The sequence below is a fragment of the Castanea sativa genome, chromosome 3, assembly GCF_040712315.1.
Source record: "Castanea sativa cultivar Marrone di Chiusa Pesio chromosome 3, ASM4071231v1".
Lineage (NCBI taxonomy): Eukaryota > Viridiplantae > Streptophyta > Magnoliopsida > Fagales > Fagaceae > Castanea > Castanea sativa.
Window position 1 is genome coordinate 38,803,731 of NC_134015.1, and position 18,605 is coordinate 38,822,335.

Genomic DNA, 18,605 nt, shown 5'->3' on the forward strand with positions numbered 1-18,605 from the left:
AGTAAAGATTTTTAGATATCAAATAGAAAAATACATGCCAAGATAATCTGGTTACAATAGAGTTAAAAATATAGATTTAAAATTGTAGACATGTGTGAGAAACATTCATAAGTGTGAAAATAGTGAAGGTAGAGTATCAAATTAGCATAAATTATGATTGCTTAGACCTATTTTTTAACAATTTATGTCCAAAATAAACGGCTTTTCAAAATAAATTATGATATATCCTAGAGTGTGTATTGCTTAACAATGATATGATAGTCATAAAAGAGACCATGTATAAATAAGTAAACAACCAAACTTTAATATATATCTCAAATTGAAATAGAGTGTCAACCACAATTGATAATAGATTATAAAATTAATTAGATTGTAAATTTCTTATATGTTTTTATTCTTTATCAAATGAGTTATTCAATAAGTCATTTGTAATTTTGTTTTATATTTTGGAATGTTGATATTGTGTAGAAATAAAACTTGTGTATTTGTTTTACTTATCTTTGTATTATTTTGTTTTAGATAGCAATGTTAGGATTTGTATAATTTTAAAATTATTGAATATATATATTAGTAAGTTTAACTAAGTTCATTCTTGATATAAGTGGTGAATTTAAAGTAATGCATTTTACATTAAGTAATTTGTTGCATAACTTTCCAAATGACAAATACATATTGTTTTACTTATTAAAAAAAAAAAAAAAGAAGATTCATGTGAAAAATACGGGCCAACCCGACCCGACCCGCCTGTTTTGCCATGTCTAACCCTAGTGACTTTTATATCTCTAGCAGTTGTAGAGAAACCGTAAAAGAGTAAGGAAATTCGGATAGTGATATTTGTCAAATTTTCAGACCCATGTTGTGAGGTGATTGTGGCCAAGAAAAAGTCAAAATCTGGGCTTTACGTAAACTACAACGTTCTAGCCTTTGAGTTATTTTTCCAGCCAACTTCATTCACCACAATCCAATATTTGAGTTGAGAGTTATGCCTAAAAAACTGAGACATGCACAAAAATATCTTGATTCCAAGTAGGACTTTTACTACAATTGGCTTCTTTCCAAAATTGATCAAGCTTCTCCACATATTGTACTTCTTTGAGTCTAAATTGGGTTCAGCCTACTTGAATTAGATTTCATCCTTTTGCCTTAAATAAAGCCCATTAGCATGTAAAGACTTTATTACCTATAAACTAAAGATAGTTTATACTTAGTCACAAAATAATGTCAAAGTAAGGCTAAATATGCAAATATAAGAGTACTTTATTTTATATTCTTCATGCATATCTCTAATTGTTTGGCAAGTCTGATAAATCAAATTCGCTGAATTAATGGATTCCTCCTTAGGTTAGAAATTCTCAAGAAAAGGTCTGAATGATCAACTCTTCCATCAGTTGTTAGAATCAATACGTCTTCAAATTGTTCATTTGAAAAGGTTGAATTTGATTCTTCGTCACTGTAGTAAATAGGATAGGAGAGAAAATAGAATTTGTTTCTTTGTTTAAGATTGTATCCTTTCACCTTAAATGTATAACCATTCTTAGAATTCTCAATCTCTATGACACCATAAGGAAAACCATTTTTTACAATGAAAGGTTTAGTCTAGATCTCAATTTATTGGGAAACAAATGTAACCTAGAATTATACAAAAAGCAACTTTTTTGAGATGGTTCAAATGATTTCCTTAAAATATGTTTGTCATGAAAAACCTTCATTCTTTCTCTATAAATCTTAGAATTCTCATATGCATTATGTCAAATTTTTTCTAACTCATTCAATTGCAATTTTCTCAATGGACTAACCTTATTTAAGTTAAAGTTTAACATCTTTAGTTCCCAATATGATTTGTGTTCCAATTTTGTAGGCAAGTGACAAGCTTTACCTAGAAAAGTCGATAGCGGGACAAACCAAGAATATTTCTATAAGCTGTGTGGTATGATCAAAATGCATCATTCAATCTCAAATACTAATTTTTATGATATGGTTAAACCATCTTTTCCAAAATTTGTTTGATCTCCCTATTGGATAACTCAACTCTCATTCAACCCCACTTGCAATGCATATCACTTCACAGTGATGAATTGTTATTTTGACCGCTTGCTTTCCAATTGCATTACATGATTTAAATCTTCAAGTCATAGTGATCAAAATTATAGTTCAAGAGCCCTAATCGAACAACCGGATTAAAAAATATCAAAGAAACGAGTTTTAACAATAAAATGCACTTGCATGACATAAGTCTTGACTATATGTGACTAAGAACTTTTAATTCTAATTGGTATATTTTTAGTCCAATTTAAATTAAATTATGTGTAATAATACTATTCATTGAGGATATAGTTTATGGTAAGGTTGCATGCACCAAATTAAATCCCGAGGCAGTATTTCTTGATTCCAAGAAAAATTAGTAAAAGCTGATTAATTATATAATTAATTGTTTAATTTGATATATTTGGTTAAGTTAATTAAATAATTAATTGGTTAATTTAATTAGTTGAATTAAATAATTGTCATAATATTATTGATTGAGGATATAGTTTAAATAATTAATTGGTCAATTTGATATATTTTTATTTTATTTGTTGAGCTTAAGGACTAAGGAAGTTAAAAAAAATATTCAAAATTCGGAAGAAATTAAATCACAACTGAAACAAAAACAAAATTCAGAGAAAAGCATATATTAAGTCTCAATTAATCGCCATGTGTCGAGCTTTCAGTCAAGGAAACAAAAAAACAAAATCATTTTCTTCAGCTAATCTTAAGCCTTCATCTTGGGCATGATAAAACTCACCATAAAATCTACAAGACTCAATGCTTTGTTCATGCCTTGCCAATGGTCGAATTTTTTACCCTAACAGTATCTATTTAACTCAAAACTATATCTATTTAATTCAAATAGTAATTAGTAAAAAAAAATTCATGAATAGTATAATTTCAACTAAGAGCCTGGTAACTTAGTAGTGCATCATACTCTCCTTTATTAGAAGAACCAAAGTTCAAATCATTCATTCCTACTATTATAATTATTTAATTTTATATATATATATATATATATATATATATATATATATATATATATATATATATATATATATATATATATACATGCACACTATTAATAAGAGGATTCCCTTGTTTCGTCTTCAAATTTTGGTGTATCAAAATATCCTCATATAAATTCTGAAATAGCATACCCTTTAGTTTAATTTTTTTTTTCTTACAAAAAAGCAAAAAATGTTAAACAGTAATATTATCTCACGTACAAAAGGTAAAAATAAAAAAAACCATTATTCTCACCACCCATTTTTATTCAAATGTCTGATTCCTATCTGTACTTGTTATCTATTTGAATTCAAATAGTTCAATTATCTTTATAAAAAAAAAATACAAAATTATTGCTTTAAAAAAAAAAAAAAAAAAAAAAACCCTACCTCACGTAAAAAGTAAAAACTATAGTACACATTCTTATTTTGAAATTTCTATGGTTTTTTAAAAAAAAAATTCTTTAAAACATTCCGAAATTTTTGTTATCCGAATTCTATTCAATTCTCACAAATCCTCATCCATTCACACTAACGCATATCATTTTTCTTTTGTTCAAATCTCAAATTTTTTTACTCATCTCAATTCTTATCCCAATCAATAAATTCAAATGTCCTATTGGGTTTCAACTTCTTACGGTTCTCTATTTCAATTTTAAACATTATTCCACGTTATCTTACCTCCTTCTTAAAAAAAAAAAAAAATACACGGTTATTTATATATCACTTTTAAGCATTATAACACCTAACTAAAAAAATAAATAAATAAAAAAGAACATTATTGCACGCGCAAAGCGCGTGTGATGAGTCTAGTGTGTATGTGTGTGTATATATAATTTCAACTATAGTTTAGTTATTAATTATTAGTTTGCTTTTTCTGGAATAGTGTTGACTATTTATGGGAAATAAAATAAGTTAACCAAGTTGCTTATAAACAAGCTCAGTTTGTTTAACAAGAAAACAAATTGAGCGTTAATATGGAATTTTGTTCATTGATGAGATTGAGCTTGGCTCATTTTTCAAACAAAATTAAATGAACAATTTTAGACAATACTCGATACTCAATTCAACCTTGCTCGACTCATTTTCCACCTTACTTGAAGTCTCTAAAATAATTAGAAGACCTCTTGTTGGGGAGATAATGCCTTGGGGAGACTCCAGTTGAGTAGTTTATATTAGCATATAAGGACACCATTTGACACAAAAGGTTTAAGCCTATGAGTTTGAGTCCAACTGTGTTGTATATAAAAATAATAATAAAATTACTCTCTTCTCATTTGTATTCAATGTGGGACTTCACTCATAACCAACCACACTATTCACATGTTAATATTGCAATAAATCTCTCCCACTTCAAGTGTGATGAGTCATCTAGCGATCAAGTAACTTGTAATACTTCAGTTAATCTCTCCATTGAACATAAATCATTTTCATAACAATCCAAATGTCATATAACTTTACTCGACCATGGGAGGAGTCATGACTCATGAGAGTTTTCTTCGTTCTATTTGGTCGAATCTAGTATTAACATAAATTTGCTCTCAAACTAGGCTCTGATACTAATTGTTGGCAAAATATGCTATATTAATTACTCTTTTCATTAGTATTCAATATGAGACTTCACTTCTTAACCAACAATACTACTCACACATGAATATCACAATAAATTTGTGCCCCTTCACGTGTGAGTCTTCTAGCTACCAAATCACTTGTGGCACTTCAATTTGTTCTCTAATTGAATAGAAGTCTTTTTCTTAACAATTCAAGTGTCATAGCCTTTTACTCGACCATAGGTGAAGTCATGTGAGTCTTCCTGTTCTACTTGGTGGAATCCATTAACAAACACTTGCCCTCGAATCAAGCTCTGATACCAAGTGTACGTTGGAGACTCCAATTGAGTAGTTAATGTAATAAATAGTCACACCACTTGATCCAAAAACTTATGAATTTAAGCTCAACTATGTTATTTTAACCACTCATATAAACCATACTACTCACACATAAATATCACAATATCTCTCAATCACTTAAGAGAGCGAAATGCTCTCAAAACCTTTTATTATTATTATTATTATTATTATTATTGAGAAGATCAAAACCTTTAAAATGATTGACATACTACAAGAACATACAAAATGCCTCCAATTAAAAAAAAAATTAGTGTAATAAAGGGGGTGTTTTATCTAAGAAAAGGGAAGGCGGATAAGTATACCGTATACGTGTCGATCACTGTAGAAGGTTGGAAGCTCGTTGACATTATCTGCCCATGCATCAGATCATCTACCACTGTTGTTGCAGGTACAATCTTTTGATCACCAAAGGCAGTGAAGGGAGAAAAGTTTCAAGTTTGAGGAGTCTTGGCTGCTGCTAGATGATTGTAAGGACATAGTGAAGGAAGCTTGGGGTAGAGTTCTTAGTGCTTCTCACGGCCTTGAATGTATTCAGCAGAAAATTCAAGCGTGTGGAGCAAAATTGATGAGATAGGGTTCGGCCAGGACTAATTCAGATGTTGAAGCAATTAAAGAGATTCAAAAAAGGTTGGACTGTTTAAATGAAGAAAAAGTATCTGAAACTAGTAAAGCCAAGTATTTGGAATTGAGTAAAAAGCTAGATGACATTCTTCAAAAACAAGAAATTTATTGGGCCCAGAGGTCGAGAGTTTCATGGTTGAAGCATAGTGATAAAAATAAAAAATTCTTTCATTCAAAAGCTACTCAAAGAAGAAGGAAGAATCACATTAGGGGTATTTAAAATGCTCAAGGGCAATGGGTAGAGGAAATAGAAGATGTGGTGGAGGTAGTTTTAGATTATTTTCACACTTTTTTTCATGCAGGAGCTGGTGATCAAATGGAGGAGTGCTTGGATGCTGTTCCACGTAGGGTGACTGATGATATGATGGTGGTCTTATCTAGTGAATTCACTGCTGAGGGAATTTAATTTAGCTATGTTAGCTAAACAAGGCTGGCGATTGATCCAAGACCGTGATTCCTTACTATCAAAGTGTTTCAAAGCAAGGTATTTTCCTCGTTCCTCCTTTCTTGAGGCAAAAGAGTCTCCTAGATGTTCTTATGTGTGGAGAAGTTTGGTGGCTGCTCTTCCTATTCTTAAATTGGGCTATTGTTGGAGGGTTGGTAATGGGGTTTCAATAAGTGTGCTGGGAGATAAATGGATACCTAATTATCCTACTAACAAGGTTCTTCATCCCATTCATGAGCTGGTTGAGGACATGACTGTTTCAGAATTAATTGATCCAAAGTTGCATATTTGGAAAGGTGATATGATCATGACTTTGTTCCATAGAGAAGATGCTAAGGCAATTACAAAGATTCCCCTTAGTAGAAGGGCTGTTTCGGACTCAATTATTTGGATGCATAATAGACATGGGAAGTTCTCTGTCAAGGCTGCCTACAAGGTTGCACGAAGAATGCGAGGTGAAGGGTCTCAGGTTGAATCTTTAGAGGGCTGTGTTGGGAAGCTTATCTGGCCAGTTTTGTGGAAGCTTTGTATTCCAAACAAAGTTAAAATTTTTGGGTGGCGGGCATGTAATGACATATTACCAACAAAGTGTAACCTGGTGAAGAGGAAAATTATCACTGATGACAAATGCCACATCTGTACCAGGGAGGTGGAATCAGCAATCCACGTTTTATGGGGCTGTGCAGCGGTGCAAGATGTCTGGGCAGAGAGCATTTCGAAACTGCAAAAGGGTGTCTCTGGCTTTAGCGATGTCATGCAGTTGGTGGAGCACTTGGTAGACCGGCTTTCCCTTGAAGAGATGGAGCTGTTTTGTGTTCAGAGTTGGCTGATTTGGAATCAGCGTAACTGTGTCTTGTATGGTGGGCAGCTGAAGCATCCGGCTAGTCTTAACAAAAGGGCAGAGGAGTTTCTTAAGGAATTTAAACAAGCACAAGTATCTCTGGATAGCAGCCGAGGGAGCAACAACTTGGTGAGACCTGGCAGCCGCCTTCGTCTTCGGAATACAAGTTAAATTTTGATGCAGCAATTTTTTCTGAGTTGGAGAAATCTGGTATAGGTGCTATAATCAAGAACGATAAGGGTGAGGTCATGGCTGGTATGTCTGCTATTGGGTCGAAGGTGGATACAAGTGAAGAAGCTGAACTCCTTGCGTGTCGACGATCCATTGAATTTGCTGTGGATGCTAGCTTTAATCGGCTAGTGATAGAGAGAGATAATTTAAATGTTATGAAGGCAATTTCCTCAGATGTGGCTAACTATTCTTTTCTTGGCAATGTGGTGGATGATATCCGCCATTTGATGTCCGGCCTACAATGGGTTACAACCAGTAAGATTTGGAAGGGAGGTAATAATATAGCACATGTATTAGTTCAATATGCTAGAAACTTAGATTTTGATTTGTATTGGATAGAGGATTCTGCGTGGGAGGTTTATATCAGGATTTTATTATATTATTATAATGGAATGAATGACGTTCCCTTCTTCTTCCAAAAAAAAATGACGTTATCTTCTTATCTTCTCAAAAAAAGCGATAAATTACAATGTTTCACTGTGCTAAAAACACCGTTTGGGAGCCTCTGGTATAAAACGAAACTAATCGCTTGAAAAAAAAAGAGAAAAAAAAGAATGGTACACGGAGAAAGGAGAGAGAGATGAGGCGCGCCGAAGACTTAACACACAGAGAGACCGAGAACGAGAGCGAGAGATCCCAACAATGGCGACACGTTTCACAGAGGAAGGAGAGAGAGATTGAGAGAAAAGAAATTCAGGGAAAGGCTTAGAGATTTAGAGGTAGAGAGGGAGACAGAATTCGTTAGCCACACCATGGTCGAATCCCATATGGGTTCTGCTCAAGGTTTTCTCTTTTGTTTTTTTGGGTTTAATTTCATAATGTCAGAGGTTATGATTTTTATTGAAATTGATTACAAATATAGAAAATGTTGAAGATTGAAGTAGTATTATTATATGGGTTAGAGTATATGCCTCAGATTGGTGTAATGGTTTCAATTTGAATTTGTCTTGAAAAAATTTTAGGAAATAATCATTGGTTCTGAGGGTGATAGTCTTTTGGAGTCTCAAAATCCCTATAAAAAATTTAAGGTCTATCAATTTTCATTATCTGAGCTATTCTTTGTCCAAATATATATATATTGATTTGTTAAAAAACTTTCTTTGATAAAAAAACTTCCTCCACCCAAAAACAACACCTCCGATGGGTTCCTAATCTTTCTCTATTTAAAAAAAAAAAAAAAAAAAATCTAAAAGGTAAATTAGATTTGTTATAGGTTTTCAAATTTTACAATTATAGTTGGCTTTGGTTCTTGATTTAAATTCAGAAATCAGGGCTAAGAAAATAGGATTCTGATATGTGACAATTTTTATTAAATATTTTTGTTTATAATTTTTTTTTTAATTTTAAATTTGTCTCTTTTGGATTTAAATCATTCAGTTTCTTTGCAGAGATGACGTTGAATTTTTCACAATGTAGAGAGACTAATTTCATTGAAGCAAAGGTATTAATTTCTTTTTCTAATATTCTCTTCAATTATGGTTTGTTGTCAATTTAGGAATTTCAGTTCGTAACCCTTTTCATCTCTATTTATTGATATGAGGGAAAACCCCTAGAAGATGAAACTCTATCTGAGTTTTAATGCTTAGTGATCTTTTAAACTTAATCATGTCACTTTAATTTTCAGGTTTTGTTTCCCCCCTTATCTGTTCTGTTATTCATAAGGGAGAGTGAAATTAAGGAATTCTGTTGGTTTGATCTACTTTTGGTTTTTGGGTTGCTATGGTTTAATGGTTTGCCTTTGGTTCAACGGCGTTAAAAAGGGGTTTTTAACAAATTTTTAATTGTGTTGTTTTGGTATTTGATGTCCTTCACCATATGAATTCTTAGTTTATGCTCTATTTGTATTAATGTGAGGCTTTTTTTTTTTCTTCTTTTGTTCGTGTTTGGATTTAATTAAAGTTTCTAGGTTATATCAAGCTTTGGTTTTATGTTTAGTCTATAGGTTATCTCAAGCTTGGTTTAATCAAAGAATCATTTTATTTTATTTTAATATGATCAGAATCTTCTTTAAGGGGTTTTGTTTGATTCTTTGTTTGTTTGTAGACCCCAACTTCTTTTCCAATGTCCTCCTTCAGTAACCCACAGATTATTTTTTGCTTTCTACCATGCACAGCGAGAGACCAAATCTATACAATTTAGAAGCTGTCTGCAAATTCCAGCCATAGCAAAGTGAGAAGGTAGAGTTGTGTTTTTCCTTCTATATATATTTGAAGCATACTTCCTAAGACTTCACTGCCATCCAAGATAATATATTGATTGTTGAATCTAATAGTCAAATAGTGGGTTATTTTTCATTATTATGTTGCCTTTGAAAGGTGGGGGAATTTGCTTTGTAGGAACCAATTTTCGCAATTAGTTTAATGGTAAGAACTGATTACTGCACTAATAATGAATACTATTGTGAAATTTGAGGGTGCTTAGACCAGGGAAAGGACTAAGAAGATTACTTATTGATAAAAATAAATAAATAAAGGACTAACAGGGTTGAGTCTAATAGATGGGTTTGTGCTCTACCCCTATCTTCTCTCTGCGGCATCTGCTATTTGTGTTCGTGCTCTTCCCCATCTCCTCTTTGCAACGTATACGGAAGGTCTGCATCATCTCACTGTTTCTTCTCCTATTCAAATCAGCATCTTCAGTCTTCAATATATCTATGTTTTAATTTAAAATCTGATGATTATACTACTCGAATTACAATCTGTCTTCTTCAATATATCTATATTAAAAAAAATTTCCCTGCTTAATTGTCTAGGGTTCTTCTTTTACCCTTTTTTAAAAATCGATTGGTTAATTCTCTTTCTTTGGATGCTTTGGTTTGGTTTTTTCTTTTGGTAACATTAGGGACTTATCCTTTGATTTATTGTAGTTAAAAGTAAAATTTCACCTTGGATTTTTTAAAATCTTTATGTATAAGATGAAAACAAACTTTCCAATTCAAGTTTGTGTCAAAAAGTGTTACTGTTTGGTGTTAATCTTGCTTTAAGTATTTATTTATATAACCTTGGCCAATAGAAGCCAAATCCTTAGCCATCATATGGGAAATAACCAACAGATTGTTAAAAACTAGCCAACAAAATGTTAAACATTGTGCAGGCCATTCACTAAATATGGTTGTATTTTTACACATTAAGACTTGAATATTTTTTGGGACTGATAAATTACCTTTGATATGGGAACAATCTTTCATATTTTTGCAACTCAAAGCATATTACAATGTTTGCTTCCACTTCTTTTGTAGTCTCTCTTTCATCCTTCGTTGCTGTGATTTTAAAAACCTTCTTACCCTGTCATTTTGTTGAATATTAAGTTCTTTGCCAGGTACAACACTTGGGTATTTTGCAAGAAGAGTTGCTACATCAAATTAAGAGGTTAGGATAGCCTGATTTTCCCTCTATTTATCTCATAATTTGAATTAAATTTTGTCCATTGATCTGTTTGGGTTTGATTTGGCTTTGAATTGCATATTTTAGTCTGCTTTTTTCTTCATTTTTTTAATTCAATGAATTCTTTTTTTGTATTCAACTGAACTATAAAACTGTTATGATTTTATTTTTTTGCTATGCTTTGTGATCGAATTCCTTACAATGATTGTTTCAACTTCTTTTTGTAGTCTCTCTTTAATATATTGCATTCTTCTTTTGCTATGCTTTGTGTCCTGTTGTTTAAACACAGATTTCTAAGTTCTTTACCAGATGACACTTTGGTATTTTGCAAGAAGAGTTACTGGATCAAACTGATAGGTGGACATGAGTCTAATGCTGTAAGATACATCGAATAGTTGAATCTAGATACAATTTTACTTTATGTTTCCATGTGTTATTATTTTCTTCATCATTAGAGGCTGATTTGTTTCATTTTTAATATTTCTATCTTACTTTCATTAGAGTATAGAGTTTACTATCATTTTTTCCTGCCAACATTTTTTGGCTATAGAACTCTTTATACCATCAATTTTCTTTGGTTCTTTTGGTTTAATTTTAGTTAGTAGTCATTGCATATTCCAGTAAGTTTAAATGTTTCCTTAAATATCACTATGTTAGCATTAAGTAAAAGATAGACCAACTCTGGCTTATTTCCTGTTTAGATTATTCATATTATATGATTTTCTTGATATGGATCTGTTTCTGATGGATTTGTTGAAAAATTGGCTTTATGCAGAGAGTTTGGCTGCATAAAAGAACGGGTGGTGTTTGTTTGTCGATTGCTTCAAAAGGGTTAGCGATCACCGGGATAGGTGATTGAAGATATTGGAATCATATCCCAACTGAAGAATCTAGGTCAAATTCGTTCAATTTTTTAATCCTCTTTTTTTAGTTTTTATGTATTGATTTTTCAATGGAAATGGGAGAAAAATTGTATTTTTCTTCCCATGTATGTTTTAGATGTATGTTTTAGATGGACGATCGAAACTCCAGCCAACTATGGAATTTCCTTGCTGCAATTTGTCCGAGTAGGTTTTTTTTTGGTTATCTTTTCTATCAATTATGATTGACATTTTAAAATTTATTGTGTGATGCTATCATAATTGCAAGTGGGTTCATAAATCATAATAACTTTATTAGCAAGTTTTCTTAAATAATAAATATGGGTCATTTGAAGGATGTGGTCATTTCAAAGGATGTCCAATACCATTGAGTTTGTTTGGAAGTTCTTAATGTTTAAGGCAGTTCTTATTGGTAATAATATGACCATCATATTATTGAACTTGAAGTTATGCTGTCTTTGAGTTAGACTAACACATTTGATCCTTTAAAAACTAATTGCTATGAGAAGAATCATGACAAGCCCGAAAATCCTCCCTTCAAACTTTCCATTTTTCCTTTTCTTACATTGTTGCTGTGCTGATCCAAAAGTAGGCATTTGTAGTCTTTCAATTGCTATTAAAAGTGTGAGGAAAATTATTAAAATATAACAAGATGCTAACTTTTGTTTTTTGCTTGACTTTGTGATTCATTAGATTGATTAGAAAAGCTTTGAGAAATTAAAAAGCCTTTGTTGGTTTTTGAAGTGGTGCTTCAGTTTCTCAACAATGGAGAACTGCAAAGCTTTCCATCTGTTCTGGTGCTTTTTTTGCCATTGTATTTGCTAGAATATGCTGCCTTATTTCTTGGACAACTTTTCTGCCAAATTTGTTTGAAGGAATCTCTGCCAATCAACATTACCTAGCGATTTAGATGACCACTTGCATCTATTAAATCGTATTATTCATTAAATCATCTACACAAGGCACACGATTACTAAATATGTCATGATTAAATACATGTGAATAGCTGTTTTTTATCATTTCTTTTCCTGCTTAGTGTAATGGAGAGAACCTTTTGGTTGAAGTCCAGTATGTCTTCTTTTCTTGGTTTGCATGGAATTGGACATTTATTAATATACCATAAACTGGCTGTATCTATCCTCTCTCTCTCTCTCTCTTTTTCTCTCTCTTTTTCTCTCTCTTCCTAGGAATTTCAGATTTTAGATAAAGGCATTTGATTTTCATAGGAATTGAAACTTTATGGAATATGTTAGTGTATTGGGTCAAATATTTTCTAATCTTAGCATCTATCTAGACATGGTTCTTTGAATAGAAGGGTACCCTGTGCATAGCATAGGTAATAGGAGGAGGTGCTGCCAAGTTAGGAGAAAATCACGCTTAAAATTCTGACACGTGTACATATTAAAAGAGAAGACTCAGAAAAGTAAGTTAGTTAGTTAGTTAGTTAGTTTTTTTTTTTTTTTTTTTTTTTTATTTTTTTTTATTTTTTAAATCGCTAACTTGCATGTCACATTTTATTGTCATTTTGGAAGTGGTATTTTGGGGGTAGAGTTTAGGAAATCCTTATTCATATTTGTGTTTGGCCTCTTTGTACTTTGTAATCTAACAAATTTGAAGTAATTATACTTTAATTGTATAAATAAGATCTACTCAGGGAAAGGGTAATTTCTAAATTTAAGTTAAGCATATGGATATGGTATCTAATGTAGAAAATATTTGCATATTAATTAATCCTTTGAATAATTTACAAAATCATTTATTAAGGCTTAGCAGTCATAACTCATAAGTGGATGAAAACTGAAGAAGATTTTCATTATTTTAAATTGTGTTAGTTATGCGAGGATGAAAAATGAAAGACCATGTTACTTAATGCAGAAAAGACCATGTGGACACAGAAGCTCTTACTGTTTTGTGTGTGTTAGCATATGGGACAGCGACAATGGTTTTGGATACCACAATATTTATTGTAAATTTATGACTATCAAGACTTGATTTTACACAAATCTGTGAGTTTTTCCTATTGGGTGATTCCACAAATGTTAGAGTTGATTTATCATGTTCATTGTGTGTGCATTATATTCTGATTGCTTTAATACACTGTTTTAAGTTATCGTACAATCTAGGATATGTTAGCACTTAGCACAATTAGGCAATATAAGGAGTTCCTGTATAATATTTCATTTTTTAAATCATCATTTGTGAAATTATGTTCAGATTATGAGAATGTTGTGGGCTAAAGTTTTCCAATACTTTTTGTAATACCCAAAAGAGAAAAGGGGAGGAATGGGATTAAAAGTGGTGATAAATTGGGTTTAATCTACAGAAACAATAAGAGATATTTCTTTTATTTTAACTTTTTATATGCTCTTTCATACCCTCACACAAATTATGATACATACCTCAAAGGCTCTAACTAATATTGTCATATAAGTTTTAGTATGGTGTGATTCATTGTGGTTCCTTGGAATAGCAGATATGGTGTTTGAAATTGTCATGTAAGTTTTAGATTTGTGTGTTTCAAGCTTTTATGTGGTTTTTAATTTTTTTTTTACTTAGGTTAGTTTGTTTCTGTGTATCATTTTTTGTAGGTTCTTGGTTGGAACAAATGAGTAAATGCTTTAAAAATAAAATGACCTTTGCAGATTGTTAGTGAAATTAGTAAAGGGCAGATTATTGAAAGCCAAAACCGTAGAGCACTCCACTGCAGAGTGTACTATGCAAGCCATAGTCCAGGTATAAATTTTACAAATGTGGTTTTTTTTTTTTTTTTTTTTGTATTTTTTTGTATTTTATTAGGTTTGTTTATGTGAGGAATAATGGTTAATGGGTGTTTGATTAATTATATATTGAACTGAATTTACAATGTTGGGCATGGGTATCTAATGTTATCTGCACTTTTTTGTGTCAATTGTATTGGATTCGGTTGCCAAGGTTAGATCTTTTTGGGTCCTGTTTATTGTGGTTGTTTTAGTGAGGAATAATGGTTAATAATGCATTGAACTTAATTCACAATGATCTATACCACTAGACATTAAGTACATTTTTGTTGTGGATTGATGTGGACTTGCCGACCAGTTATGCATGGCATCATAATTCAGCTTTCAAATCGATTTGTAACAAAATTGCAATAGAACTTATAATACCTAGAGCAATTTTGATGTGAATTGGAATTACAGGAGAGGACACATTATATGAGTTTGTAATAATACTATTAATACTAAATAGAGATGAGTTGAAAGGGACTATTCTCTATAAAGGTTGCCTTTTAATATATTTTCTTGATGGTTTATATATTATCTAAATTACAGACCTATTATCTTGCCATTATGTAATTATTGTGTTCATTTTTTGTGTTAGGTTTCATCAGACTCCAGACAAATTCGGTGCTATAATTGTTTCTTAAAGTGATATTTTGGATTCGCTTAAATTTCAGGTGACTTATTAGAAATAGGCCCTCAAAGATTAAGAACAAATATCCCATCATAATATTATTTACAACAAACCCTTGATGAATATCCTCCTTAATGTACTGACTCGACTTTGAAGATTAGTCCCAAATGTTTAGACAAAGATATTATGCCAATTCATTTGGATATATTTGCACTATTTTCTAAATGATTTCCATTGTAATAAATTGTTATTATTTGTTTCCCCTTATTTCTAAGTAAGTTATGATGTCAAAGCAAGTCAAGTTTTAAGTGCTTTGAAGATATTGGATGGTTTTGAAGATATTGCATTTTTGCATGCAAAATAGAGAAGCAATCTAGTGAATTCCCTTCATTCAAACTCATTTGAAGAATTCCCTTCATTCAAACTCATTTGAACGCAATGGAAGTAATAAAAGTGGTGGTTGCTTATTTCATTTGTTCCTCCGAGTGGTCTATTGAAGAATGGAAGTACATATGTGATGTGATTTAAAGAGATTAATGTTTAAAATTTTTAGGGGATATTGGATACTATATGCTTAAATATACTAAATTATTTAGGTTTGAATGTATGTAGTAGAAGTATGAGAACTAAGTTTATGTTGGATGCAAAGATCATTAATATGTAAAATGATTCTGCGCATTGCACGGGTTAAACACTAGTATATATAAAAGCAGAGACCTCATGTGGGAAAGTATGAGGTTCTGCCAAGTGACTTATTGTATTACATCCTTCTCATTTGGGCTTTTACCTCATCCAAATTTAGCATTTATGTCAAACTATTAAGTAATGACAAATTCATTTATTTCAATCTATTAATAAAATTCAAAGAATTTATATACATTTATAATTTTACGTGCTTTGAATTGATACAAATGGATCTAAAAAATTATGGGAAATGTAGGAATCAAAAAAACTTTTCAATTTTCTGCATAAGACTATCTTCAATGCAGAATTGCAAGAGTCAAATTCAATGAATTAGGCAAATATTATTTGTCTCCACTTTTGTCCAATATAAATTCTCATTTCCATTGGACTTAAAAATTAAACTTCCATAATTTTCTCACAGTATCTTTGTTTTTCTTTCTGAGAGATATGTTAATTTTCAAAATATTATGTTTGTCTTAGATATTTTGTTTAGATTTTATGTATACAGTTTTACTTATGTAGCATTGTAATTTTTTTAGGTTTATTTTTTTATATTATGTGCCAATTTATATTTTTGGTTTTTTGTATGATGCGTATACTTGGTAAGGATTTATTTTTGGCTACTTTTAGTTCAATTAAAATTTGGAGGTTATATTGTGATATTATTGTATCACTATGACATTATTTTTTATATTGTTGTATCATGAAATTCTAGAAGTTTTTATAGCTAATTGATATATAAAACATAAATAATACAAGAAAGACACCTAGGAACCAACAGGTTTGTAGGTGACAATTTCATTATGATTTGGTGACATTTCTTAGTTGTATGAATTAGAGGAATTTTCCCCCCAATGTATTTAGTTTGAATTTAGTTTTAGTAGAAAACCTCATAGACTAAGTGTGACTAACAATAATAGTATTCATGAAATCAATGGGTCATATATAATTTCTTACAAATTTCTCAATTTGCATTGCGCATCGCTTGGGATATAGGCTAGTTTTAGGGTGAGTTTAGTTGGGCTTTTTGAAAAAGTGCATAATGAGAAAGTTGAGTTTTTAAAAAGTGCATAATGAAAAAGTGTTTTTTCAAAAAGCTGAGTGTTTGGTAAAAACGGTTAAAAAGTGCTTTTTGAAAAAGTTGAGTGTTTGGCTAGCACTTATAAAAGTTGCAGTTTGAGAGATAAATTACCAAAAATGACAATGTATATATAATGGAATTTATTTCATACTTAAATCAACTAATTCATATACTTAAATCAATTTTTCTTTCTAAAAAAATTATTTTTTTTTCTCATCAATATTAGCTAATAATAATTTACCACTTAAAATTTATTGTGAAAGTATTATGAAAATATTAAGATAAAAATTGATACTGATTTTAATTTGAACGTACTATTAAAATTATTTTTTTTTCTTTCTATAAAAATTATTTTTTTCTCACTAATATTAGCTAATAATAACTTACCACTTAAGATTTATTGTGAAAATATTGTGATGAAAATTAATACTGATTAAAATTTGAACGTACTATTAAAATTATTTTTTTCTCTTTCTATAAAAATTATTTTTTTCTCACCAATATTAGCTAATAATAACTTACCACTTTAGATTTATTGTGAAAATATTGTGATAAAAATTGATACTGATTTTAATTTGACCGTACTATTAAAATTTTTTTTCTCTTTCTAGAATTTTTTTTTTCACCAATATTAGTTAATAATAACTTACCACTTTAGATTTATTGTGAAAATATTGTGATAAAAACTGATACCTGATTTTAATTTGACCGTACTATTAAAAATATTTTTTTTTCTTTCTATAAAAATTATTTTTTTCTCACCAAGATTAGCTAATAATAACTTACTACTTAAGATTTATTGTGAAAATATTGTGATAAAAATTGATACTGATTTTAATTTGACCGTACTATTAAAATTATTTTTTTCTCTTTCTATAAAAATTATTTTTTTCTCACCAATATTAGCTAATAATAATTTACCACTTAAAAGTTATTGCGAAAATTTTGTAAAAATATTGTAATAACAATCCCTTCTTTTTCTTTCCCTTTTCTTCCCCTCTTTTTTTCTCCTCCACACGTTACTGTATTTCCTTCTTTTTTTTCTTTTTTTTTTCTCTCTTTTTTTCTCCTCCACCCACGTATAACTCTTTTCCTTTTTTTCCTTCTTTCCTCACTTTTCCCAGCCACTCCAATCAACCACTTCTTCCTTTCTCCAGAACTTTCCACAGAGCTCTCCTTCTTCCTCTTTTTTTTTTTTTTTTTCTTCTGCAAGAACTCATCCGTCCACAGCTACTGCATCTCTTTTTTCATCTTTTTTCTTTATTTCCTTATTTCATCTTTCCTTCTTTATTCTTTCTTTTCCACACTCCATAGAAGATGATGATGAAGAAGATGATGATGATTGAAACATAAGGATTTTGGGATTTTGGGTTTGATTTTGAGTTGATTTTTTTTTAGTTGATTTTGAGTTGATTTTTTTTTTTTTTTTTCTGTGGATTTTGGGTTTGATTTTGAGTTGATTTTGTTTTGGGTTGATTTTGAGTTGGGTTTGGGTTGGGTTTTCCAATGGGATTTGTGTTGATCAGATTAGAAAATATATATATATATATATATATATATATATATATATATATATATATATATATATATATATTTTAAATACAGAGGAAGAGATAGAGGCATGAGTGAGCTTGATGAGAGGCGTTGAAGAAGATGAAGAATGGACAGATTTATTAAAGGATAATTTGGTAATTGCTCAAGATTGTTCAATGGATACATTAGAACACGCACTGGCTTTTGGCAAAATGGACCTCCAGAACTCCATAAGGGATTGCGCGTTTTATGCCTTGGCTCAAAACGCAACTTTTTCTAAAAAGTTGCGTTTTGTGCTTAACCAAACACACATAAATGGCTGATTTTTTGGAAAAGTGACTTTTTGAGCTCAAAACGTTGAACCAAACGGGCACTTAAAAATTGTTGATACTTGATATTGATTGTTTGAACTTTGAAGAGGCTGAGAGGCGTTTGAATTCTATAGAATTTGTTAAAAAGTGCAGTTTTAATAATGTCAGTGTTTGATTAGCACCAATCAAAACTACTATTTGAGGATTAAATTATCAAAAAGAACAGTTAAAAACATATTTTAGAAAAATAAATAAATAA

General features: G+C 30.7%; 1 protein-coding gene across 24 annotated transcripts; it reads left to right on the forward strand.

Annotated features, from left to right (window-relative positions):
- Nucleotides 1-7,587: 7,587 nt before the first annotated feature.
- On the forward strand, nucleotides 7,588-15,209 carry LOC142629957 (F-box protein PP2-A11-like). Of its 24 annotated transcripts, none has more exons than XR_012843169.1 (8): nucleotides 7,598-7,866; nucleotides 8,472-8,524; nucleotides 9,197-9,260; nucleotides 10,391-10,451; nucleotides 10,756-10,843; nucleotides 11,242-11,360; nucleotides 13,990-14,080; nucleotides 14,705-15,209. XR_012843169.1 is itself a non-coding variant. In XM_075804021.1 (7 exons), exons 2-5 carry the CDS (start codon nucleotides 8,474-8,476, stop codon nucleotides 11,323-11,325), a joined length of 273 nt encoding a protein of 90 aa, XP_075660136.1. In that variant the 5' UTR covers nucleotides 7,588-7,802; nucleotides 8,472-8,473; the 3' UTR covers nucleotides 11,326-11,360; nucleotides 13,990-14,080; nucleotides 14,705-15,209. The 24 variants fall into 24 exon arrangements, 8 of the variants coding, with proteins under 8 accessions (XP_075660136.1, XP_075660135.1, XP_075660131.1 ...); XR_012843170.1 differs by having other exon boundaries at nucleotides 9,197-9,252; nucleotides 10,402-10,451; XR_012843166.1 differs by having other exon boundaries at nucleotides 7,599-7,866; nucleotides 9,197-9,252.
- The last annotated feature ends 3,396 nt before the right edge of the window (nucleotides 15,210-18,605 follow it).